The following is a 26,978-nucleotide window of genomic DNA, read 5'->3' on the forward strand; positions in this document are numbered from 1 at the left end:
GGACATCATAGAGAGAAGCAATGAAAAAGAACCAGCAATAGGAAGAGTGATAATAGGATACTTGAATAAAATCTAGCGTAGTATATAGGGCGGTATTCTCAGTCGCTACTTAATCTTAAGCAAATCCTCTACTAACCTAGTAGCTAGTAAAGGATGCCGAATGCTTAAGCATTTTCTTAAGAATAAGTAGCGACTGAGAATACCGCCCATAGAGTATATAAGAAGTATGTGTAAACAAGAAAAAGACTGATAAACTGAGTACAAGAATGAGAGTAAGAATAGAATTACAATATTTACAGGGAGTGGTATACTAGGAACAAATTTATTAAACCTAGGTATAGTGTAAGGACGAAGTAGTGAGGATAGATGATACGTAGAGCAATAATTGGAATGTAAGCAAGAGTCATACTTTTACTCAAAAGAGAAATACTGTATTTTGAAGGAATGTGTGATTCTATATATTTTCTTGTTATTTATAAGTGGAGCATGCAATGTACAGATAATGTGATGACCAAAGTTCGTTGGGCTGTATAGGGCTGTGCCCTGAAACGCCATCTGCTAGTCTTATAAGAAACTGTAAGCTGGGAGATAATAAAAACCTAACCTAACCTAGTGCTCTAGTTACGCCACACTAGTGCCACCATTCCCACGGTGGTAGTTTTCTCTACTACTAACTTCATGTAATACATACACATTCGCATCAGCGAAGATCGCAACAAGAGAAACGAGAAGCAGAGCAGGGGATTTGTCGAGAAGAATTGGCAGGGCATATTCCTAAATAATCGTGCCGACGGTGCGTCCATCTAGGAGTGTCGGCTACCGATGTCCGCCGCGGCGGCGATAGAGTCAACATCCGGCGACGCAGAGATGCGCACGTTTCGGCGCTCGCCGAGGGAAAAGGGACGCCGCGATCGTGACTTCGGGACATGAGAGCGACGATGAAGCCCGCCAGCCTGCAGAGCAGCACCTGAGGAGCACGCTCGCTTCTATTAGTACATTCAACAGGGGATTTGGCCGGTTTACTCGAGATTTGCATAGGATCTATCCTCGCTCCAAAAGCTGCTCCTGAAACGATCGGGAAGCTACACTTTCTATCAACGAGGTAACACACCTCTTCCTCTCGATCGTGAATGGTTCTGTGATTCCCTTTTTAAAACAGAAATTGTTGCTAATCACCTTCGATCTTTTGTCAGCCAATTATCAGATCCATTTAATCGTTATGAGTAATATCTTCCGCCAATCTAATATGCAAGCCGATTAACGAATTAATAAATACTTTTCTACTTGTTCCTTTGTAAAGGTCGATATATTTTTATAAATTCTGTTATTTCGCAGTCATTTCTTAGATACTTCTTTTAATTGTGTGCCTTTATGTTTTAATAGCATTATCTGAATCGTAGTTCATCTACAATTTAGCTTATCTAAAATTGTCTTAAGCTTATGATATCAATTAAATGAATGGCTTTAGTATGTTTTTTTATCGAATTTACTTGGCTGTTTCCATCGTTCTTTTACAGAAGGATATTTAATTCCGAGATATGCAAAGGAATTTCGTGTATGAGTTAGATTCTTTTGATTCTCAAACTACAGTATTATTTTTGTGAATTAGTAGCAGTAGTCTGATATTTTAGAAGAGTTTATAATAACATGTAACCTCACTCGAATTCTCAATTCGGTGATTTAACGGTTTTAATTTTTTTCGTAACTTTAAATGTACTCAAGAAATTTTTACTATTTTTGCTATCAGGTCTGAATAAAAATTGTTAGTAATATCATAATCCATCATAGTGCAACTATGATAAGCCTAACAGCAATTACTAAGTTGTTAATATGGTGTTACCATAACAACATCGGGTTCCACTAAATAATAATAATATACATATAGAAACAAAGTGGGAAGCATAAATAATAATGTTTACCAGCAGTTATAAGAATTGAGAGTACCTATTATTTTAACAACAAAATAAACCATTACAGTATGGTTCATGGTAATTTTGTAGTAGAGAATAAAAGAAAAATATATCGATGCTTGATACTGAAACTGTTAAATTTTTAATTAATCCAAATACAACCTTCTGGCGTTTCTATTTCTAGTTTTAATAACTAACATTATGCTATAAGGTACTGAACATGTATCGTTCCATTACGGAGCAGAATTTAATTATTCCCTGTGCTTTTGGATAAATTTTAGGACAGAGAATTATTCGCTCATTGTTTCTATTGCGGATACGCGACCGCTACCTTCTAAGACTATTTCTCGTCTTTGCGCCTCGCCCTAAGCGGTTCTCGACGTCCACGGTTTAGGACACGAGGTTTGTTCCATTGCATAATTTATTTACGAACTCCTTCTTTTGTTCAAACGAAAGTAACGGAAGTGCGTAACTGTCCGATTCAGTAACACGATGTAAATCATTCCAGAGCCATGTCATCGGGCGCAGGTTCGAGCGGAACTGGCCGGGGGCGTGGTTCGTCACTGGCAGATAATAAGCCGGAAAGCAAAGAAGCAAAGCCAAATCCAAAGATGTCTAAAGCTTTAGGAACATCCGCCAAAAGGTAGCGATCTATCGTTTGAAATTGAAAAGAGTCTGTTGCGGTGATTAATTCGCTAATCTTCTTGTTGCAGGATACAAAAAGAATTGGCAGAAATCACATTAGACCCACCGCCAAATTGCAGGTTTGCGTCTTTTTCTTAATTGCTGTGTTGTTAAGTTTCATAATCGCTAACCCGCCGGGAGGCGCACCCCATATTGTAACGCAGGTCGTCGCTACCGGGTGAAAAATACCCAAAATTGAAACGTAAAAAACCACAGTTTCAGAATGTTTTTTTTTAACTTTGTAATTTTTATGTTAAAGTACAGTGTTTTAAGAATCAAACAAAATTTATGAAATATCTTAAAATCGTTATTAAAGTACTTTAAAAAATTTGTAACGAAAACTCGAACAGTCTTCATATTTTCGCAACTAGCGTATCTGTGGTAAATTTTACCCAGTAGCGCCTCCCGCCGAGTTAAGACATTACTCTAATTCTTTACTGTATAAATTCTTTTTTAAGTTCGGGAGAATTTGCAAGGTGAAAAGAAGCTTAAAAAATGTTTTCTTATTTATATTTATGTATATTTTTAATAGTTATGAGGCAGCGAGAGCAACAGGGCCGTTCCTGCGTTTTGGCCGCCCAGGTGCAGAAACAATATTGTCGCCCTTATTAATTTAATATTTTTTAATTAAGAATTTGATATGCAGTGTTTACTTTTATATCTATACAGTGAAGGACGAAAGGAAGTTTACAACTTTTAAAATCGCATAACTTTTTCAGAATTGGTCCAAACGACATGAGTTTTTTTTTTCAGAAGCTAGGATTAGTTTGCTACTTAGACGTGTTTCGTCGTTTTGAAAAAAAATGCAATTGGTCGGAATAGCATGATAAATAGTAAAGGTTGTTTTTTAAACTTTTTTTTGAGCCTGTAATGAAAATTAAAAAAAAAACGTTTGTAGATTGAACTAAGTTGTATACATGCCTAAAATTTCATTAAAATCGGTTAACGTTACTCTGAGCCATAAACGTTTAAAGATCGCAGAATAAGGTCGAGAATCGCGGAAATTCCCGAAATTAGCGATTTTCGACCTTATTCTGTGATCTTTAAAGGTCCTTCTAGCTTTTAAAAAAACTCATGTCGTTTGGACTAATTCTAAAAAAGTTATGCGATTTTAAAAGTTGTAATCTTTCTTTCTTCCGCCACTGTATGTACATAATTTTAAACAGTTATCACGCAAAAGAGTTTCGATTATTATTCTTATTAGTCAAAACTTTACATCTAATAAACGGCCTGCGGCCGCCCAGGTGCGGGGCACCTTCTGCACCCCCGCCAGGAACGGCCCTGGAGAGCAACAACGGACTAACCCACATTGAAAAAAATTTTTTTTTCCTAATTTATATGATTAGCAGAGCCTATTGGAATACATTATTACTACTAATTAAATTTCGAAAAAAATGTGGGTTAGTCCGTTGTTGCTCTCACTGCCTCAAATATAGGGTACAATATGAAGTTGGTATATAAATTTTTTGTGCGAATAAGAACTACTCGAGCAATCTCTATGAAACGAATAACAATTTTCACATTTAATTATAGTAATCTGTCTCGCAAGGGAAGGTCCCGATCCTGGAAATTCGAAAAGATCTGAATGTTTGTGAATATGTAGGGGGTTTCCTCCTGATTACAACGCAATTTTTGTTTGCTGCCTAAATCCACTCGAAGGGGGTGAAATTAACCCCTTTCGGGTATTTTCCGATTTTATTTCGTAACTCAGAAAAAATGTTTCAAAACAAAAGTTACTTCTTTTAATTAGAAATACCATTTGGTAACTCACAGTTCTTATAGTTCGCGAGTTATAACACAAAATCGGAAAATAGCCGGAATTCAACCCTTTCGCTACGGCGGTCCGCTCCGCCGGTGCACCTCTACTGAATGGGACCTCGCGCCAAAAGTGAACCCATTGCGCGTGGACAGTCTTCGGCGTTCGGGCTTACGCCTGACCAACACCACCTTGACATGCTTTTGGAAGAAAAGGGACTTTTCTTTGAAACAAGATATTTATACATTCTGCATAAACGTATTTTCACTTGTTTAATGACACTCACAAGGGAAGCTCCCGAACCCGGAGATTAAAAAATTCTGAAACTTTGTGAATATGTAGGGGATTTCCTCCTGATTGCAACGCAATTTTTGTTTGCTGCCCAAATTCACTCGAAGGGGGTGAAATTAACCGTTTAAAATTCGGCTATTTTCCGATTTTGTGTTATAACTCGCGAACCGTAAGAGATAGAAAAATAGTTTCAAGACAAAAGTTACTTCTTTTAATTAGATCTACCATTTGGTGAAAAAAAATTATTTTACAGTTCACAAGTTATAACACAAAATCGGAAAATAGCCGGAATTTAAGGGGTTCAATTTCAACCCCTTAAAATGAATTTGGGAAGCAAACAAAAATTGCGTTGTAATCAGGAGGAAATTCTCTATATATTCACAAAGTTTCAGATTTTTTCGAATTTCTGGGTTCGGGATGTTCCCTTGTCAGTTAACAATTATCTGCAGTAAGTCTACAGTTCGAACTGAAAGTCTTATAACCATTATATTTTGTATTATTATTACTATTGCATTACTATGGATCGCGGAACGTCATTGAGTGTTGAAGAGATTGAGAAAATAAAAGAGTTTTGTCGCGAGCGACTATAGTCGCCCGTAGTAGCGAAAGGGTTAAGGGGTCAATTTCAGCCCCTTAGAGTGAATTTGGGCAGCGAACAAAAATTGCGTTGTAGTCAGGAGGAAATCCCCTACATATTCACGAAGTCTGGGAATTTTTTGGATTTCTGGGTTCGGGATCTTTCCTTGTCAGATACAATTATTATTTTGCAAATGTTATTTTACTTAGAATCTAACTGGAATTAATATTTTAGTGCTTTGGAAGTTTTGTTTTGTCGGAAGTAAATTTATTAGTACCAGCGTTATTCATTAAAATGGCTATAATATTGGCGTTATTTTCTAGCAAAATAATATGTAGATATAATTGCTCGCCTAATTGCATAACGTGTCACGCATGGACAAGGACATAAAAGTCGTGCTTTCTTTACATTGATAACAGTTCTCTACCAAGTGTAAGCAGATCCTCGGAAATAACTAACAAGGGGAGGACACCATGTGGTAGACACCGATTTTGAAGAGCCTTGGCAAGATGGATCTATGTCGAAAATAAGTAAATAGGTGTCCGAGCGTTTCAGCTAATAGGCTTTAATAATAGAGATATTTACATGGAAATTAGTAAAAAATTAGGGGTTTAGTGGGTAAAAATCCCACACTACCCTGGTGCCCGCGGGAGTTTCCCTTCTGGAGGAGTTGAGGTGCCTTTTGAAGATGTCTCCACGTTAAAAAAAAAACTTTATAAATATTTTTGTTAACTTGGGGAAATCTTCAAAAGCCACACCGACTCCTTCAGAGGGGAGCGCCAGGGTAGTGTGGGATTTTTACCCACTAAAACCCACCCCACGGCCACTATGAAATTTTTAATAATTTCCATGTAAATATCTCTATTAGTAAGGCCCATTGGCAGAAACGCCTCGGACAACTATTTGTTTATTTTTTACATAAATCCATCATGCGAAGGCTCATCAAAATTGGCGCCTACCACATGGTGTCCTCCCCTTGTAAAAATAATTGAAGAATTTTGTAAACTAACAGATTTGATATTGCAATCATTGGAAAATTTGCCCGGAACTTCTAACACGTTCGACTAAGTGACAGAATATTTTTTAAAATTAACTTCTTTGTTGGATAGCGAAGATTTGAAAGCGAAGGGTCAGATAATGAATTTATTATAGAATGTCGCGTTGTACTCTTATGTCTTTCATGCTTTTGAACTGCCAAGGAATTCATAATTCCACTGATTGTTTTATAGTGCAGGACCTAAGGGAGATAATTTATATGAATGGGTGTCAACCATACTCGGACCTCCAGGTTCAGTTTATGAAGGAGGAGTATTCTTCTTAGACATACATTTTTCCCCGGAATATCCTTTCAAACCTCCAAAGGTACGCCGATAATTTAATTATTTATTACAATTATTGAGAGAGTGCTATTTTACAAAGAACTATTTTTCTAATCTTGTGTATTTAAATATATAATAACAATCAATTGCCAATATATTTAAACACCTGTTTTATAACAATTAGTGAAGAACATGTTACAAATTCTTGTATCAAAGCACACCACTGGCAAGCCAAATTCTCCACTGTGATCGTTACAAAATATTATCACTTTCTATGTTATTCTCTGTTTTTCGTTCGCTGTGTTAGGCTAACAAGCGTCTGTCGCCCTTTCCGCGAAATATCGTCAAATATTTTAATTCAAAACAGTCGAAACAATTTTAAAATTAATTCAATATGGCAACTCACGCCTGAGTCATTGCTAATTCGCTACATGAAAAAAAAGTGAATTGTTTTTAAAGTTGTCCTCGAGCTTCTGTGTTTACCTTTTCCAATTTCTTTCGCTCAATATTTGCCGCCCTAGGCTGCAACCGCCCTTAAATTACGTAAGGGTAAATTTAGCGATTTCGTACTCCCTCCCTCCCCCAGTATAAGCATTCGTATGATTTGATATTCCAACCCCCTCCTTACGTAATATTTTTTACATTTAATTTCTTCAGTTATTAAAATTCTGTTAAAATTATTTATATAACTCATTTAACTCGGGTTCGTGAAATTAAAACTAAAACTACTTTACTGGAACGTTAATGATAGAATTTGTATTTATTGAAAATTAGGTTGGAAAATATTACGTAAGACGATGCCTGACTCCCCTCCCCCTCTGTAAAAAAATGTAAGAAATTCGTGACCCCCAAAAAAAGCCTTACGTAATTTAAGGACGACCCCTCAGCCTTCACCCAAATACGCCCCTGGTTGTACACCTTAACATTGAACAAAATTTGTAGTAAAAACATTGGGAAGTAAACTTCAGTAGTTCGATTAAAATTGAACAAAATCGAAATTTTATGTTCCAGAAGCATTAACCCTTCGTGGTCACACGGGGTGTATTGTACCCCAAGAATAATTTTCCAGGTAAAATGTCGTGTCTTTACGACTTCCAAAGGGGATTTATTTATCGCAAGAAAAAAAATAAAAAAAAAATTTTTAAAAACCTTTTTTCCACAACCGTGGAAAACCGCTTATTTTCAATTACAAATTTTATCATATCAAAATTTACATTTCTAGAAAAAGACTATTAGGCCATGATTGTATAAGTATTACGAACGTGCAATTATCACTGAAAAGTTAAAAGATACAAAAATAACCCTGTGTGACCAACTTGTGATTATAAAAAGGTGTGACCACGAAGGGTTAAGAAAGCAAAGACATAGTATTGTTCATATAAATGTTCGCAATGTTTTGTACTATTTTATTTTTTGTAAATTTAATACAAAGATGCAGCATCGTATTTTTTTTTCCTTCATTTCGTGCTACTTTTTCCTAACAGTGGCAATTTAAGTGAAAATTGCAGGAATTATTCTTCGGTTACTTGCCGTTTTTGGGGCTCGTATTATCATTGTGGATCTTCGTGATCCGCGTGGTACAGAGAAAGCGCTGGGCCTTATTGTTAATACATAAATAATAGTTGACATATTTTTAGGTCACATTCCGAACTCGCATCTATCATTGTAATATAAACAGTCAAGGCGTGATTTGTCTGGATATATTAAAGGATAATTGGTCACCTGCACTTACCATTTCCAAGGTTCTACTATCCATTTGTTCACTTTTAACAGACTGCAATCCAGGTAAAATATTATCTACACTTATAATTAAAATTTAAACATTACCACAGTGGTACTTAAAGACACGAACATTAAAGCATTAGTACTTTCAAGCAAAATACCAATATATATTTATATCGTCGTTACTTTTATTTTGCAATTTTTATTAAACAATTTACATCTTATACTATAAAGCAGAAACTGTATCGCATGTTTGTGTGTTTGTCTGTCGGCTAAAAACTTTCCAACGGTAAACTCTGGGGTCACGAAATGTACTTCAGCTAGTTATGCCTGGCTAATCCAGATAAATGTGACTATTTTAAAAAAAAAGTCTAAAAAAAATTTTTTTCTCTCATAAAATCAAAATCTAAATTTCGGGCGAAGCCGAGTAGTAAAGCTAGTTCTTTTATAGGGCAAAGGTACCAGCAGTTGACCATGTATCAGTAGTTTATAACTTTTCAGAAAAACGTGAAAAATAAGGTTTTTAGAAGTGTAACTATCTCTTAGCAGCGCGCCGCGGCTCCTATAGTCTGATTTTCGAGAATTGAGACCCGAGGCGGGTCCCTCGGACGGGGCGTGGTTTAAGGAGGAACCAATGGTGGCAACGCCGCACGCAATCCGTGGCGTACCATTGGTTCCCCTCCTTAACCACGCTCCGAGGGACCCGCCTCAGGTCTCAACTCTAGAAAATCAGACTATAATACCCACAGTTTGCCACTTCTAAAAACCTTATTTTTCACGCTTTTCTGAAGAGTTGCCAACTACTGGTACCTTTACCCTACATGTAAATAAGTACATTGCATAGAAAAGGAAGCTTAAAAAAATTAATTATTACGTGTTTCAGCGGATCCCCTAGTGGGAAGTATAGCAACACAGTATCTACAGAATAGAGAAGAACACGATCGTATAGCACGGCTTTGGACTAAACGTTATGCCACATGAACGACTTGTCGAAAACAGCTGCCCTTCTCATTCCTTCGAAACGAAGAACGGCCACTTAAGGGAGCCCATTCAACTATACCAAAATTTGGATTATTCGAATCGATCATTTAACGAATCAATTAGTAGATGATCAAGTTCTTTCGATTAATCGAACGTTATTTCTCTTAGTCTCTTAAGCTGCGCTTTTATTTAAAACGTTACTTTCTCAGCTGTGTTGCGGATTTTCAAAAATAAAATTCGTCGTAATATAATGGTAAAGAATCGAATGAATTTAAAAAAAGTTTCTGCTTTCTCGAATTCAGTATCTGAAAACGAGCCAAGATATTTATGTTGAAATTCATGAAAAGCGAATGAAAAACTCTTTACAAATTTTCATTCGATCGATAATTTATTAGGCGCTGTTTAGCCAATCGAGTTCGGCGGTGAAACAGTCAAGGTGTTACGTTTAAATAAGTCGAGCACAACGGTGTTCGATGGTCCGAACGAACGTTCGATTAATCGCAAGGATATTGTACTACGAACGGAGCCGAATAACTTGTTTAATTCTCGCCTATGTTTGAATTATATCTCGCACGAGCTATATTCAATAGTTTGACACAAATGATCTGTCAAATAATCGCGATTTTGGTTCTCCGCACCTTCGACAAACTTATTGTATGTATATGTATATCGATCGAAGGATCGCTTTAAGTGAAAGACTCTTCTAGATCGTCGGTTCGATCATTGTGATGTGCTTTTATATCGAGTATGTAAATGTGCCTAAGATGAATGACTGTGCGTGTATGTGCAACCAACACTCTCTTTTTCACCCTACAGCTCTTGAGACAAGCATTACATCTTCCAGAATTTATTCTTATTTGTACATAGTCGACACAGCAGTATCCGTCGAAGCAATCTGATTTCGTTTCGTTGTAGGTTCTCATTGTAACTGCATATTCCCCGAATCGTCGCGGAAAGAGTGGCTGAGCGAGGAGGCTCCTAAAACGTGGAGTTCTTCGTGACAAATCAAAATTTATATCGATACATTAAAAGTTTTACAACGGCCAAAATTTACGCCAACTTCAAACCGGCGAACTGTTGTACGTATGTGTTACTGGTACTGAGACTTTTCATTAGTAAAATACGCGATCGCAAAGAGGGTTAACGTTGTTCATCACAAACTATAATTGTACGCTACGTTTTTATGTGAAAAATATCACAAAGGGATTCAATACTGCCTGAAAGTTCTTTAGAGAAAAATTTCTGTAGAACGTCTTCCAAAAAAGTATAGTAGTTTATTTTTCAGATTCGATAAGTAAATTAGACTGCCTAGGTTCGTATATGTCAATTATTTTAGTGGCTCTAATAAGGGATTTTTAATTCCTGCAATTTTCTCAAAACTGCCTCGAGAGTGAAGGGGTGAAAGTGGGAACCCTTCTTTCTCTTATTTTGTCCTCTGTTTGTTTTGTTCATCAGCTCGTTTTAAGACTTCGCGATGAGACATAGTATTTAAAAGGGTACTTCATCGACGGTACCGGATAATATTGATAGGCTAGGCAATATTATGAACAATACAAATAATCTGACTTGTAATTAGGCTGGTAGTTATCGTAAGGGGCCCCGTCAAACTTTTAGTTCTTTACAATATTACGTAACTCTTGCATTAAGAATACATCGAAAACATTGATTACGGGATAGTATTTATTTGGTCGAAACCAGTCTCAGTTGAAGCGCGCCTGCATTCTGTCAAAAGAACGTTAAGTTTCTCACAAAAATCGTTTCCGTGGAACTTAATCCGTTCCATAAAGGCATCACCGTAGTTTCATTTATTTAAGAATCATAGCGTCGGTAACGATAATATTAATAGCTTACATTTCATTGATTTATTGCGAGTTTAGCATTAAACAATACATGAGTGATCATTGTAATTATTTAGGTATAGCACTCAATTTAAAAAAAAAAATATAAAAAAACTGGAACGCCCGTCATTTGAAATTCTTTTTAAAAAGCTATGCGTTAATCGGGCCCGTAAAATTTAAATGACTGTAATTGTAAATAAACATAATTTTCTGTATATTAATCATAAATTATAGACCATGGTTTTCGTCGAGTTTTTATAACTTATGTTAACAAACTGATTACGAAGAAAATGTCGAATAAGTTTTTAAAGTAATTTTTCTTTCAGCGTGAATGAGTTGGAGAGACAAAAACTTAACGTAATTCGGCGCTAATTAATTGTTCAAATAATTTTAGGAGATTGCGAGATATTCGACAAACGTTCCTTTTAGCAAACAAATTTGCAGAAAAAAAATGTTTCTTGGATAATGTATCATTTATATCGCAAACGGAATTAATAATAGTAGAAATTCGCAAAAATCCAACACTGAGAGCCTATTTTAATTAACGATTAGTTGTACAGTTCGTTCGCGCAAAGGAGTTCAGTTTTTCATTAGATTTCAATTGCAATCGTTGAGATTCTTGTAAATATACATATTCCATGAAGTTCTTGACAAAACGATCTACAAACCTTTCGGACCCCTGAAATTGTATATAGATCGCACTTAGAGTCTGCTCTTTTGTAATTAAACGTATAAAAAAAAAGAAAAGAAAAACATTTTTAACTAAAAGCGTTTCATCTAAAAAAAAAAAAAATAATAAAAAAAACTGAAGGAAATTGTTTAAACGATCGAAAAAGTTGAAACTACTCAGTTTTGGAACAATTTTCGAGTTGAACAAGATCGTGGCTTTAGGAGATAAAGAATTCCATGAAATGAAACTATTTGGAGGATTAATCGCTTATCGTTTAAATGTCCGAAAATTATTTAAAAGTACTGCAAACAGGTGTTGTTGAAAAACATCGTTTAAACGGATTCCTCTCTTATTCTTTCCTGCGAATTTATTTCATTTTATCAACAAATAGTTGTATAAGGAGGTACAAGAGAGCATCCTATATGATTAATGAATGTTAGTCTGCTAATTCCTATAAGTGGATATAGAACAAAATAAAAGAAAAAGCTGATCGTAATAGAATTCTTGTTGTTTTTTCTACTTCCAAGCGATCGGTAGAGAAGGGGGAGACGCGAATGAATACATGTTATTGAAATAGGGAATTGCAGTTTTCTCCGATTTAAATTGTGAACCGATGTTGCTCAAGCATTTTTTATGTTTAGTTCAATAAGTACTACGATATATCTACTACTATACAAGCCTGGAAAAGTTTTGGGCCACCTTTTGAGAACATCCGATAGACTTGTACAAGGTATCGAAAAAAGGGTCTAAGACTTTAGGGGCTTATAGTACTCGTCGGGAGGAGTAAAAAATTCTTAACATAGGTCCTAAAATCTTTTTCCGTATTTTCTGTTTGGGCGTACGTTACTTCGACGTTGTGTGACAACACAAGATTATCATTAATATCAACGAAGATTACTTGATAAGCGAATCGACCACAAGTCTTCAGTATTATTGTCCGTAGTACGGTTAGTGTTACGGCTTCGTTATCAACGTCCGCCTATTATTGTAACGTGGATATGGCAGACATTCATTTTCGTTTATTTTACCTTTTTCTTGTAAATGTGAAAAGAAACTTCTGTCTTTTACATCGACCGGATTAATTTTAGGACCTATGTATTGATTAAGAAGTTCTCACTGCCGTCGGTGAGTACTATAAGCTCCTAAACTCTTAGACACTTTTTTTTTTAAACAACCTATATAACGAATATCACGATGTTATAAAATTAACCAACTATATAAAGTAGTAGATAATTAATATAATGTTCGCGCAGAATTGGTGGAAATAATGGTTATACCCCATTATGGAGGGAATAAACACAGTGTTTACTTAATGTACTTTATTAATATAGATAAAAGCTATACGAACAAGATGTGCTATAGTGGTCAGCTCCTAAAGAACGTTAATAATATATTGATTAATTAATTAAATTACAAGTAGAAAAATATCGTAAGAGACTAAATGCCACAAAAAACAATTATTTCATTTCTCATTTAATACTGATTCTGTTTTTCGTCTTTCTTACGTTATCATCAGTCTTTTTTGTTATCAGCCGATTATTAGAAGTAACATTCGAGTATATATATATATTTTTTTTGTTACATTCAGCACTAATTACAATTTCTTTATGTAATTATACAAATTAATATCGATCAGATCGCCTATCCATTAAATGAGAATGTTTGTTACTGAATATATAAAAGTTTTACGATTTAACAATGTGTAAGGTCTAATATTTAGTTTAAAATTAAATGCATGTACATCGAAATTAATTTAACACGGACGTCCTATACGTGAACAATTTATACAACTTAAGGCTACAGGTTAATATATTCCCACACGTTGAAAGAGACAGTAAAGAGACTACAAGAATTAAACAAAATTTATAAACAAGTTGAAAATTAATAAAAATCTAGGGGAGATGAAATTATGAGGGAAAATCATAAAGAAATTTACAAGATACGGACGGCAATAAAAAATGTTGGGATTATATGACGAAGTTCTTGTTCAGTGGAATCTCATATACCTAAAAGATGGGCAAACCAAAGAGATGATGATAAACAACAAGGGATTATTACATATCGAGTTAGCTACATATATAGCAGGAGCGGGTATTTTCAAGTTCCTGACTTCGGGAATAAAATGACTACTAATTACTTCAATGAATTATATCGATCAATGCTAATGAGTTAATTAATAAATTAGACACATCGCTAAAAATTAGGCACACTTCAATGTTTCGACATTACCTATATCGAGAAACATTCATACTAATATGTTTTTCTTGCGATTTTTTATTATTCTAAACTCATTGAAACCTCGCTTATTCTTGCTCGAGAAAAAATAATGATTGTCCTCCTACACTGGTTATAATTGGCGTGATTTATAAACGTAGATTATATTAATCTTGTACCCAGCAATTTTTAAACAATTGTATTCACGAAATCCACTTAATAGACAGTGTTTCATCTTTGATCAATTATGGAGATTTGAAAATATGTATGTTAAATAGGAAAAGGAATCACGACCAATAAGTTGCAGTATCATACATAAATCTTGTATGATATTAATAGTAAAATTATCGAGTTAATATAAAAATCAAATTTACTGTATTTATTTTGTCGAAAGTTTAATTTGTATAAATACTACTGCCAGTAGAAGGATTAATCACTATTTTTATAAACGATTCAAATTACCCGCAATTTTATTAAAGAATTAAGTATACTTTTGATGCCTTAATTCTTCGACGGCCTGAAAATATGCGAGATTCCAAAAGAAGACTAAAAAGAGGATTGCAATTGCAATTGCGATAATTACAATAAAATTCGTTAAATCGACGCAATGCCATGAATTCGCAATTTTATTTTATGTTTTTGGAAGCTGTTTTTGCGTGAACAATAACGGAAATTTGTCGTCGCAAAATTTTCAATCTTTCATGCCAGCCGATTATTCGTTGATTTTTCTAAATTCGTTATTTGAAAAAATTACAACAATTTTGGTCCCAACATAGCAGTGTTTTACTAAATATTCTCGATACAATGCACCGATCCTAGAAAAGTCAATTTCGAACACTTTCTTGTATATTTTTTTTTTGGCGTTGTTATTGTTATTATATAATTTCACCTGGGTTTGAAACAACTTTGCGAAATGCAAGAGCAATTTCCCTTTCGTTGATCCTCGATTCGGTAATTATACAAATTGCAATTATGTGGATGATCGTAATGAATAAAATTACAATTTGTAAAATGGTTCGAAAATATTTCGGTATACTTTTTGCTCTATGTGACGATTTGTAAATTCTTCTTCAAGAGATCATTAATTAGTAAATATATATACCTTGTTTTCAATAAATGAATGATCTTTGCAGTTATAATTGAAGCTGGATAAAAACATTCATAATATTTAAAAATCGCAATCAAATATGAAGATATAACCATAGCTCTTAATTGAACGTGTACTATGTTATTCGCTTTCTTTTAAGTAGCAACTGTATTATGTCATTATGTGTATACATTGCTTTTGTTATACTGGTACTTATTACATTATTGTTTAGAACCTTTTTTTAAAACCACAAACATTTTTAATATTTATAATATCAGCCATTTTCCTATTTCCAGTACAGATATAGGGTGCAATCCACTTACGCCCAAATCGCTCGCAACGCCCCTGATTTTCATTAAGGTGCAATTTCATGCTGATGCTCGACGCTCGTTTTGAGCGTCAAAACTAGTCACGTGATCGGTCCACGTGACTTTCGGCTCAGTTTAGCTTTTCCGTTTGACACTCGTTCACTCTGACACTTTCGTTCGTTGGTTAAGCGTCGGTCACGTGAATGGTTTTGATGCTCAAAACGAGCGTCGAGCATCAGCATGAAATCGCACCTTTACATATCGCGACTGCGCGGGCAATTTGAGCGAAAATTGAACGCGCCCATAATATGTTGTAACAATGTTTTCAATTTTTATCATTATCCATATTTAGGTTAAACTACTGTATCAGAAATAAAATATAATACAGTAGTGCTTGAAAATGAATTGAAAATTCAGAATAGTCCACCTTCAAATTTATTGTTTGAAAATAAAATTTTTATTAGCTCAGAATATTGAAGACAAATCTTTATCCAGCTCCATTATACCTTCTGAAAAGATATGTCACTCAACCGGGGTAGATTAACCCTCCGTGCACCACGTGAAGAAATGTAACACCCCGTACAAGGTGGAGTATCACATACCCCACAAAATAAGCAGGTCTTATTTAAACATATTTAACATTTTCCACTGGCAAAAGCTGCATTGAGCCACTACTACTCCACCTCCAGCTACTCTGAGAACTAACTCTCGCAGTTTCCTTCTCACAGACTTTCCACTATATTTCAATGTTCTCGGGTTTGTCATACCCCACCTAGTGCACGGAGGGTTAACCGAATTTAAAATGCTACTTAGGTCAAAATTCACAAAAATGACTGTCCTTTAAAAAAAATCAAAGAATCGATAAAGACAAAGCGAGGCTGTGTCAAACATGAAGCCGAATACATAATGATCTCCCGAATCCCTTTTCAAACATTCTAACGTCACAAGTTTTAATTCCATATAAAGCTCAGTCTAAGAAAGAGAAGTTTGGTTTTAACCATTTGGCAGATAATGGCAGTAAATCGAATTATATTTTCCAATAGACTACTTTCTTCTTAACACTTAACTGTCCGCTGTTACTATCTCGTTCTCATGAGATTATGACTATAAATTATTTTATATAAACAATATAGCTCTGGTCGATGCTGTGGAACCGCAATTCCGTTTTATTAAATTACTCTCTGCTGTGCATATAATTATAGTTATGTAGTTCAATTATTTTGATTCGTGTGTGCAGAATTATTGTACGTATTCGTATGTAGCAGAAAGGCATCCATTTCGTTTGAAAATTGTAATTGTAGTAACTACAAACATAAATGTGATCAGTCCCACTTCGTCAAAGTAGTCAGCGGCAGGTAGAAGCTTTCGTTTCGAACGCGCGGCCGGTTAAGTGTTAAGCTATACTGCAGATGAATATTGTTTAGTCTGCGGCCAGGTTCTAAGTAAATGGTCTTGCGACGACTCTAGAATTATTTTCTTAATGAATGCACGACGAACAATACTTAGAGTTATAATGCCTCCTAATGGGTGTCAGATCAGTGCGCTGCAGTCTCGCTGGAATTAGAAATTAATTAAATCGCCTGTGACGACACACAGCTTTTGACAGAATACATTCAGTGTCACGTGGCAAAGCGAGAAGGTGCACAGTTTACGCTTTCCAAAATTAGGAATTCCAGTGATATATAAAATCTTTAATATTACATTACAAATTGTACATTACAATGGCAAATTAATTACATCCTCGTTATCCTGATAATATTAAAGATTAATTAATACGTTTTAAATTTGGATCTTTTAACAAGATTGTAACGTCTGGCGTACAGAAGTATTATGTACAGCATATTCTATATAACTCTATTATCTTAAATACATATTTCCCCTATTTTTAAAATCATATAAAATGTTTCCTCTAAAAATATTTGTTCTGCGTATTGTTAAATCTGTAACATAACGATAAACATTTTGAACATTTATTTAAAAGTTAGATGCAATTATGGGCAAATTCCACTTACATTCAAGTCGCCCGTGATTTTTATTAGGGTAGGTTTCCCTATACGCGACTGGACGCATCGTCAAGCATTTCAAAGTCGATTTTCTCGAAAATGAAGCGAAATACCAAAAAATTTTATTCCTTTTTCTCGACTTATTTGCCTGTTATAAGTAGAAAAGAAAGAGTAACTTTTTTTGATATCGCGCTTAATTTTCGAGAAAATCGGCTTTGAAGTTCTTGACGTTGCGCCCAGTCGCGTGTATGAAAACCTACCTTAATGAAAATCTATGAATTCGATCTATGTAATTGAATTCCTTAAAAACCAATATAAGACACAGATAAAAAAATATTATTCTTGAGAGAAAAAAAAAACGCACAAACGAAGATGACATTCTTTTTATAATGCACAAAATGAAAATATTTTCATTTCATGATATCTTCGAAAAATCTACACACATTGTATAAGTTTTTTCTTTAATTATAAGAATCAAGTGATAAAGTTGGATAAGACATGCTGTACAAATTGTATAACACTTCATGTTCTCGATGCTTCAATTAATTTCACCTGAAAATTCTAATGTCACTGGAGCAGAGTTAGAATATCCAAAAGTAAATATTTTCCTGCATTAATTCAATAAAATCCAATGTATTTTCTTGTATGGAAGTACTTTCAAAATATATCTCTTTAATTGATTTTAATATTTCACATTTTATTCTTTCGTTTAAAATGAAAAATTTCTAAGGAAATTAAAGTTTTCCAATAACATTCACCATTTTAATATTTAGCATCGACTTTAATATCCAGATTATGGAAAGCGTAGATATAACAATCAAGTTTTTAAAGAATCGAACAGCGTCGGTGTTAATCGAACATGGTTGTTTATTAGCTACATTGAATTTGCTTCAGTGCAGAAGACACGTTGTTTCGATTTCGATACAGAACTGACCTGAAACTTCTCCAGCATACAATCGTGCAATCATATAATTATACTGTTAAATTTATTCATTTTAATAATAATTTATTATGGTAACGGTATGTAAACTTTGTATGAACAATAGACCGCCTTCTTATTCCTTAGATAAATAGAGAGTTTCTGGTATCATCTTTCCTACGACAATTACTTCTATATTTCTTTTAAATAAAGTGCTTTAACTGAATGATAGACATAGTGGCGTAAGCATCAGAACTTTAGAAAATAAATCGAAATAATACAAGAAGCAATAAGTGATATTGCTGAACTCGATGATTAAACCATAATGCCTTTTGAAAATGACATTTTTGTTTTACTTAAAAATTGTTATTTTTACATTTACCTTTGTTTGGTATCTTTTAATTTCATATACAATTTATAAAATAAGGGTTTGAAAAAATACCATACAAGGTTCGAAGTGTTATAGTGGTAGATCATTTTTAATAGAACAGCAAAAGAGCTTGGACTTAATAAAAGAAGCTAAAAATATTTGTTATTGGAAGCTTAATAGCTGTAACATTTCGTAGCTCGTTGTAGAGGTGAAATAAAATAAACTGACGTGTACTATCATCCAAGATCGCGTTCCATGAAATAAAACTATGAAGAAACTTAGTGTGTAACAGAGACAGAATTAATATTCATATATTCAACATTGAATTCTTAACATAAATATATTACTTTCAGCTTATAGTTCTTGAATCTACGCGTGCAGTTTAGTAACAAAATACAAAAACTTTTCTCCGTTAAATAGAATAAAAATGATTCAGTCTTAAAGAAGCATGTCACGCAGACATGGTACTGCACAAAAATACTTGTTTCATTTTACATGAAAACTTTTAACTTCGAGCGAAAAGCGTTTAAATAATATACAAACTGGACGTAATAATGGTAATACTATTATAAGTAGTAATAGTAGCAGTCGTAGTAGTAATAATAAAAATAAAAATGGCTACTTATTACGTACACAATAACACATAAAACATCCTATTATCTAAGGCTGTTCGAGTACTCGGAACAAGCGAGCCGAGCCAGGCTCGGTTTTTCGAGTCGAGCCGAGCCGAGCCGAGTACCCGTAAAAACCGAGTGGCTCGATAAAACCGAGTAGCTCGAAAGAACCGAGCGGCTCGAAAGAATCGAGAAGCTTGAATTTTTTTGAGCAGCTCGAATATACTTGAAGCAGACCGACTGTGTCGAGTACCTTGAAGCTTGAACGTTTCGGGCAATACGAATGTTTCGAATATTTTAGGTTACGTTTATCTACGGGAATGTAAATAATGGTTCTCAATAAGTAATGTGAATAATTAAAATGTAAGCTGTAAATGAAAATATTCTGTAACTTTTGAAAATAAGTACTAAATTCAAATCTTTCTTTTTTTCTCTTTTTTTTTTGGTGTATTTATGAACGTATTCATACACTTTTCTTTATATTATCTTTCTTTTCTTCTTACTTTTTTCTTCGTAACCTAACATATTCGAAACATTCGTATTGCCTGAAATGTTCAAGCTTCAAACTACTCGAAACAGTCGGTCTGCTCGAAAATTTCGATCTGCTCCAAGTATATTCGAGCAGCTCGAAAAAAATCGAGAGCCGATCGGTTCTTTCGAGCTACTCGGTTTTTACGGGTACTCGGCTCGGTTCGGGAACCGAGTCTCGGCTCGGTCCGAACTTGAAACTGCTCGAATATTCGAGTACTCGAACAGCCTTACTATTATCACAAATGACAGCTTCAAACAATAATTTTGTATAAGAGCACACACGTTGATTAATATTGCCATTTTTGTGCAGCATCGTAAAAAGATATTTAATGTGCAATTTGTGCAATATTCTGTTACTTAAAGAGAAAAGTAGGAAAAGTTGACACATGTGAATGTGTGAGAGCGAAAGAAAGAGCACATCGGAGCCTGAGTGCAATTTTTAGGCATTAAAATTGTAGGTATCTGTGTGCTTACACAGTCTCGTACTCGCGACGAATTGAACGTGCCAGACAGCATGCGAAGATCACTCCAACTAACTGAAATTTAAACATTCTACTGCATTTAAATTCTTTATGAATGGCGGCCAATAATATTCTTATTAATTGTAGTCGTTCACTATTTTCAAGAAGTAAATGTTTATTAAGGCATCAGAAATAAGTTTATTTAACCCTTCGTTGACACACTGGGTGTGAGCCACCCATAAGCTGATTCTGACGCTCTGCACCTTCTATATACAAAATAAATACTTTTTTCCAAAGTCGATTTATAAACTATTTTTTCTCTCGACATATTATATCCAAACAACAACTCTGTAGATTTTTAGCATCTAATATTGAAATTTGTAAAAGTTATGATTTTTTAAAGATTTCTTCGTCTTTTCATGATATGTGGTAATTTAGATTTTTTTTTACAAAAATTGCGATAAAATTTCAATCAAAAAACTATTGGAATACATTCTAGAGATCTTGAAATTGACCCATGATTTTTTTCATAATAATTGGATTCTATAGATGAGAATGGCAGTCGTTCAAAAATTGTTCTGGGTGTGAGCCACCCACGTATGTCGAAGTTGATCAAAAAAGGAGGTGTGTCAACAAAGGGTTAATATCTAAAACCTGGAGAGATTGAAAAAAATGTTTCAGTAAATACCTGAATAACAGCAATGCCAATGCCCACGCCACCCATAATCAATGCATTATGCTCAATAGCAGCCTGAAGATTGTGCAGACATCCTTCTTCACGTATGTAAATTGAATTCGAATCACATTTACTTCCTTTTGGTATTTCCTTACAGCAGGAATTTGGCGCAGTATCGTCTGAGAAACCAATGCGAGCCCAGTCATTGGGGCCATAGATACCGCAACATTGTAACTGAAATTTGGCAATTTATTTTTCATTAAATTTCCATCAGTGAAAAATTCTAGTCCAAAGCCGGTAAAGATTCATAACTGAATTGCAACCCGTGGACTGGACATATTTATGCATTCTGAAACCAGTGAGTCAATATTGACCTCTTTGTCACTGATGATGCAGACGAGAGAAAGTATTATGCATAAATTTTACTGCAATTTTAAACGCAGATAGGAAACCAAAAAATTGTTTCACTCAGTTTTAACCGTTTCCAAATGCTGAACAGAATCACTTCAAATGCGAAAGAAATAAAGTACAAAATGTTATTTGGAGTGTGACTTAAGCGAAGCGTAAAAGATATGGTAATATGAGACTTGAACACGGAATTACCAGATTACAATGCTTGGACTTTAGCCAGCGAACTACAATTTTACTTTAAACAAGCTTGAAGAACTAATCACTTAATAAAATTATTTAGCATCTACATAAACAGCCGAGTATGTGGAAAATATTTTCCGATTCTCTGCGAATGTATCAGCAAAGTTTCATTGGGAACAGTGCATAACACTTCGTAATAATTAATATTCCTACAGAGTAGATCCAAATTTGTAGTGCAACCATAAAGGGGATGATTACATACCTTCAAACAGGTTGAAATCATTGAATATATGTATATTTGTTCGTAGGAGGCTTCATTTTCAAAGAAATGACTTTGAAAATTACTCAGGTATGTATGAATGAAGCAGTTGACTAAAAATTGATAGCATGTAGCATTAAATGTGGTACAACGTACAATTGTGAATGAACTAGAACCTTGTGAAAAATCATTTCTTTTAGCACCAAATAACAAAAATACGAAACGTTTTTATCAAATTAGTAATACAGCCGGGAATCCACCTAGAAGCGAAGCTATGCGATGCTATGGGAATGTCACTATTTGCACAAAAAAAATATTTTTTTTTTATAAAATGAGAATCTAAATTTCGGGCGAAGCCGAGTAGTAAAGATAGTAATGTAATATTTTGAGACTTGAGAGGGTACTTGTATTTGTACTATAACTTCAAGATGAGATGCTCTTATACAGAGTGTTTCACCGCAGGTGGTAAACGTTTTACAGGGCGATTCTACAGGTTAAAATAAGACCAGAATATACAATAAAATTTGCTCACATTGCGCTTTCGAGAAAATTGACTTTGAATTTGAGTAAAAAATGCGTGCACGCCGAAGTATACTTTCAGCCGCCTTCCTTATTTGTACCTGTAGAATGAGCCCCTAAAAGGTTTATACCCCACAGTGAAACACCCTGCATGTTACTATTGTAATTTGTTTAATTAACATTGACCATTAATAGACATTTAATCTGTGATGATGTTCCCATTTGTTAGAAGCTCCTTGTTTTAAATTTTTTTTTCAACACTATTACATAGAGTACAAACCAATGCCATCTTATCATTTTCAGGGGGCCTGAGGCGAGCTCCATATGGGGCCCCCCACATAATAATTATTCTAAATGAATCAAAATCAAAAATACCACGCTAACACGCGAAGTAAGTATTAAAAAAAAATAATAATAAGATTAAACATGGGGTGCATTCCATGAGAAAAGGGCCCCATTTTAAAATTTAAATTTTGGTGTATCTATTCGTTCTTTTCTTTCCGTCACAGTTGGAGGGCCCACTTTCAATTCTTTTCTAGCTTTGACAACCCTATTTTTTTAATTTTTCAATTTTTCAGGGCCCCCTGAGCTCTGGGGCCCTGAAGCGAGCTCCATATGGGACCCCTTAAATTATTCTAAATGAATCAAAATCAAAAATACCGCGCTAACACGCGAAGTAAGTATTAAAAAAAAATAATAATAAGATTAAACATGGGGTGCATTCCATGAGAAAAGGGCCCCATTTTAAAATCTAAATTTTGGTGTATCTATTCGTTCTTTTCTTTCCGTCACAGTTGGAGGGCCCACTTTCAATTCTTTTCTAGCTTTTACAACCCTATTTTTTTTAATTTTCCGATTTTTTAAGGCCCCTGAGCTCCGGGGCTCTAAGGCAGCCTCTTTCGCCTCTATGTTAAAACGACACTGGTATAAACCAATATTTACAATTTTTTTTTAAAGCCACTTTGGTAAACCTTTTTGGTTCGTTATGAGATAACACTCTGATACTATATGTTTGTTTGCTACCCATAAGGAGATACCGTGAAATTTTATACATTACTTTTTCTGAACTTCATATTTCCATTATAATAACTTTTTTATAATTCGTATTTTTATCATTACCAATGAAATCATATCTTGTTGTAGTTTAAATGAATTTAATAAGACAGCATCATTACGTATACTTACATCATGTTGCATAATATCCCAGGATCTACGAATTTCATCATTGACTGAATATTGTTCCATGGTACTGTTCATTCGATTTTCCACCATTGTGTGAACTTCGCCACGCATCATGTAGCCAGAAATACCAGCTCCAAGCTCCAAGGCAAATATTAAAAGTAGTAACACGGAAAACTAGATACAGAAAAATACAGGAACACCTGAGTTTCATTTGTTTTCTAAATTGTGCTTTAGAGAAATGAAAGTACTTTTTGTTCGAAATATTATAGAATCAAAGTTACAAATTCAGGAATTAGTTTAATATTAATTTTAACTTCAATTTTAGCCGAACATTTAATTTAATATTCAAGGAATTTTATGTGGTATTGTTGCACAAGTAGAAATTGAACACTACCGTTATTATCATGCAGTGGTTTTCCTTTATAGCTCCGCAACAGCCAAAGAATGATACAATGAATACAATAGCGCCCACCACAATCATTAACACTGGTCCTGCAAAGAACCAACTGTCCATAAAATTATTGTAAACACTGCAGACCATGAGGATCACACTGCCAACTGCAATAAACACGATCCCAGTTATCTGGAATCAGAGAAATGTGCTAGCTGTTTTATAAAATAAAAACAGGCTTTTTCATGAAACTCTAAACGAAAATATTGTTTGTTACACTGTAGCAATAATATTTACCACATAATAATAAAATTAATTAACTATTTACAATTGCTCGTATTAAAATAATTCTGCTGACACAGTAAAAACGAATTACTAAACATAGAAATCAAGTAAAATGTTCTATTGTTTTTTATCAACTTACATCTCTATTTAAAATTTATTTACCCAACGCGCATCGCGTACATACGCGTTTTCGCGCGCATGCACGTTTTATAAAAAAAATTGCATATTTTTCTGGAATTAAATAATCTATACATCGACGAATTATCAAAAATGTATTAGTGAAAATCTGGACGTGTATCTGGGCGTGAATAATTCATTGCTGGAGCAATAAACTTTAATTGTTTAATTTATAAAGATTTTACATTTTAATACGTTTTATTATTCTATTCGCAATATTCTCTTATCCAGATCAAATAGATTCGTTAAGACGTTTCGTATTCAAGAAGATAAATAGGATAATTCGAAGACGCGAAAACAAAAAAGCGCGCGCATAATTCCCCAAATTACCCGGGCGCACGTAAGCATGAAATAATTCATAACGTTATATATTTGCTCACAAAGGAAGAATTCGACCGTGTAGATACTACATACGCGCGTAGTTCCTGTAGTTATGGAACAAGAGCATATATATACCAGAATAATCCACAAAAGTATAAACACCCACGCGACATAAGAGTAATTCACGTAACCTCCGTATATACATGGAAGTAGCGATTGCTAAGTAATTCTGTTCTGTGGGGCGGTAAAACGAGTTGGCATAAAGAAATAGCATTTCATTGCAGTTCGAAGCAGAACAGAAACAATCGAACGATTCCTCGCTATTCAGAAAAATACTTTAGCATCTTCGGGCGATAAGTATGGTTAGATTTGGCAACCTTAGGAATTTCGTAACTTTAAAGTTTAACGAACCTCCCGTGCGTATCTACAACGCGATTGGGGATAATAGTATAAAACATTCGAAAACACGTTACTTTGAAAAACATTTGTAACCATACGAGGGGTATAAAAAATCGAATGAAAAGTTCGAGTAACATGTTGATTATTTTCATTTGTTAAAATCAAATAATTCAATGCATTTTTGGTCAAACTGACTGCATTCTGTTTTTACATATTGAACTTTATTCTCGGCCTTTTTTAAAGTGATAGTCGAAGGGATTCAGTTGGGAAGTACAAAAAAGTCGGTTCCCAGTGAAACTAAATTGACGCAAGAAAATGTACACATACATATATAAGACACGAACACAACATGGAGTACTCACTGCGAATATCAGGTTGAATAGAAACGTCAGGTATTTGACGCAAGCCATTCCGCCGGACACCATTTTTAACACCCACTGTTTTCACTGTACTCGAGACGAACGAAATCGGGTAAAAAAATTACGAGTATCGACACGCGAAAGCGGGACAAGTGCTGTTTACACCGTATCTACGATTGGCGTTAAAATTATGCGCAACAGACGCTTCTCGCACTTCGACAGCTCGCTGGGGAATAGCCGTATTTTCGTCAGTCCACCCAGGCTAACTTGGATGCGCGCGCACCTTCCCCGTAATTTACTCAGAACCGACCGTGTTCATCGCAGAACCACGGGTTTTTAAATTGTGTTATTTTCGAAACAACAAAATGTATTTTTAAATACACCTAGCATTGAGATTTACACAATCTGTTTATATCGTTATTATTGCTGTAACACGTTTATGTGAGACGTTAGATTTTAATTGTTATTAATTTTGGTCGGTAGGTTAAATTTTAATTCTTACTATGTCGGATAATGTTTTAAATGTCGCCATCTTGTATTTTCATTATTCGAATAGCTACATCAAGTTATAACTTTAACAGCAAATCATGTAGTTGTAAATATTTAATATGATTGTGTTAAATGATCTCGTTAAGTGAATACAGATTACGATATTATTTTTTTTCTTAATTCGAGGGTTTTGTGAGTAAGAGTTTAATTAATGATATTAAATAAATTCTCGCGTAAAGCGATTCGAATTTTTATTTCAGTTTTGGCTGCTTTTGCTTACACAATACTGCGAACAATTTGTTTAAAGAAATTAGATTCTTTTTAACACTTTGAAAAAAATTAATTATTTCTGGGATCTTCTATTCTTTGATATAATTGAAAATTTGTGGAATTTAAAGCGAATATGCTTGTTTTCAACATATTAGACCATGATAAACAGATCAAGGTCTGTCACGTATCTATGTAATATTGTAATCCAATATAAACCACATAGAAAATATGCATATTTATTACATATATGTATGCTTTAATGAAATTGATAATCCGTTGAGTTACAAAGGATTGAAGATAGTCTTCCCTTAAATTTATAATGAACATAGTCTTCAACAAAAATAATGATAACTGGAATTGTTTAATCCTGTCATGCTATGAAATTAATGTATACATTCGAGTCATTTATGCCTGTAGAAAATATTCTATATTTTTAAAAAGTTTCAATTGTCTCCTAGAAATTGTAATAATCTTTGTAAAGGGCAAAAAATATTTATTTTCTTTATTTTCATTAATGTGCTGATCTAACTTTTGCCGATTTTTTATTACTTCCTTTGTAATTAACATCATTAACGAAGCAAGAGATAGTTAAATAAAGAGGCTATTAAGTATAAATAAATTAAGAAGCTGCTTTACAAAATATGCATGTTGATAATATCAGGTTTGCCCTAAATGTATTCTTTGCAATTCCTTGTACACACGAATATGCCGCATTTTTTTATATTGAAAAAACATTTGTATAGTTGAGAAAAATTTTATTTTACTGTGAAAAAATAATATTACTTTATTTCAATTCATTATTAAT

General features: G+C 34.2%; 2 protein-coding genes across 4 annotated transcripts; one reads left to right on the forward strand and one right to left on the reverse strand.

Annotated features, from left to right (window-relative positions):
* The first annotated feature begins 827 nt into the window (after positions 1-827).
* Positions 828-12,249, forward strand: Ubc2 (ubiquitin conjugating enzyme 2). Of its 2 annotated transcripts, XM_076809908.1 has the most exons (7): positions 829-1,102; positions 2,192-2,312; positions 2,419-2,553; positions 2,624-2,674; positions 6,448-6,580; positions 8,175-8,322; positions 9,143-12,249. In XM_076809908.1, exons 3-7 carry the CDS (start codon positions 2,423-2,425, stop codon positions 9,238-9,240), a joined length of 561 nt encoding a protein of 186 aa, XP_076666023.1. In that variant the 5' UTR covers positions 829-1,102; positions 2,192-2,312; positions 2,419-2,422; the 3' UTR covers positions 9,241-12,249. The 2 variants fall into 2 exon arrangements, with proteins under 2 accessions (XP_076666024.1, XP_076666023.1); XM_076809909.1 differs by lacking the exon at positions 2,192-2,312 and having other exon boundaries at positions 828-1,102.
* Positions 12,250-13,052: 803 nt separating this feature from the next.
* LOC143367745 (CD63 antigen) lies at positions 13,053-25,679 on the reverse strand. Of its 2 annotated transcripts, none has more exons than XM_076809893.1 (6): positions 25,418-25,679; positions 23,877-24,065; positions 23,486-23,656; positions 20,944-21,165; positions 20,269-20,330; positions 13,053-16,911 (listed from the first exon to the last, which is right to left on the reverse strand). In XM_076809893.1, the coding sequence occupies exons 1-6, from the start codon at positions 25,478-25,480 to the stop codon at positions 16,893-16,895; spliced, it is 726 nt and encodes a 241-aa protein (XP_076666008.1). In that variant the 5' UTR covers positions 25,481-25,679; the 3' UTR covers positions 13,053-16,892. The 2 variants fall into 2 exon arrangements, 1 of the variants encoding a protein (XP_076666008.1); XR_013085085.1 differs by lacking the exon at positions 13,053-16,911 and adding an exon at positions 17,213-19,302 and having other exon boundaries at positions 20,026-20,330; positions 25,418-25,675.
* Positions 25,680-26,978: the final 1,299 nt, after the last annotated feature.

Source organism: Andrena cerasifolii, chromosome 4 (assembly GCF_050908995.1).
Source record: "Andrena cerasifolii isolate SP2316 chromosome 4, iyAndCera1_principal, whole genome shotgun sequence".
NCBI lineage: Eukaryota > Metazoa > Arthropoda > Insecta > Hymenoptera > Andrenidae > Andrena > Andrena cerasifolii.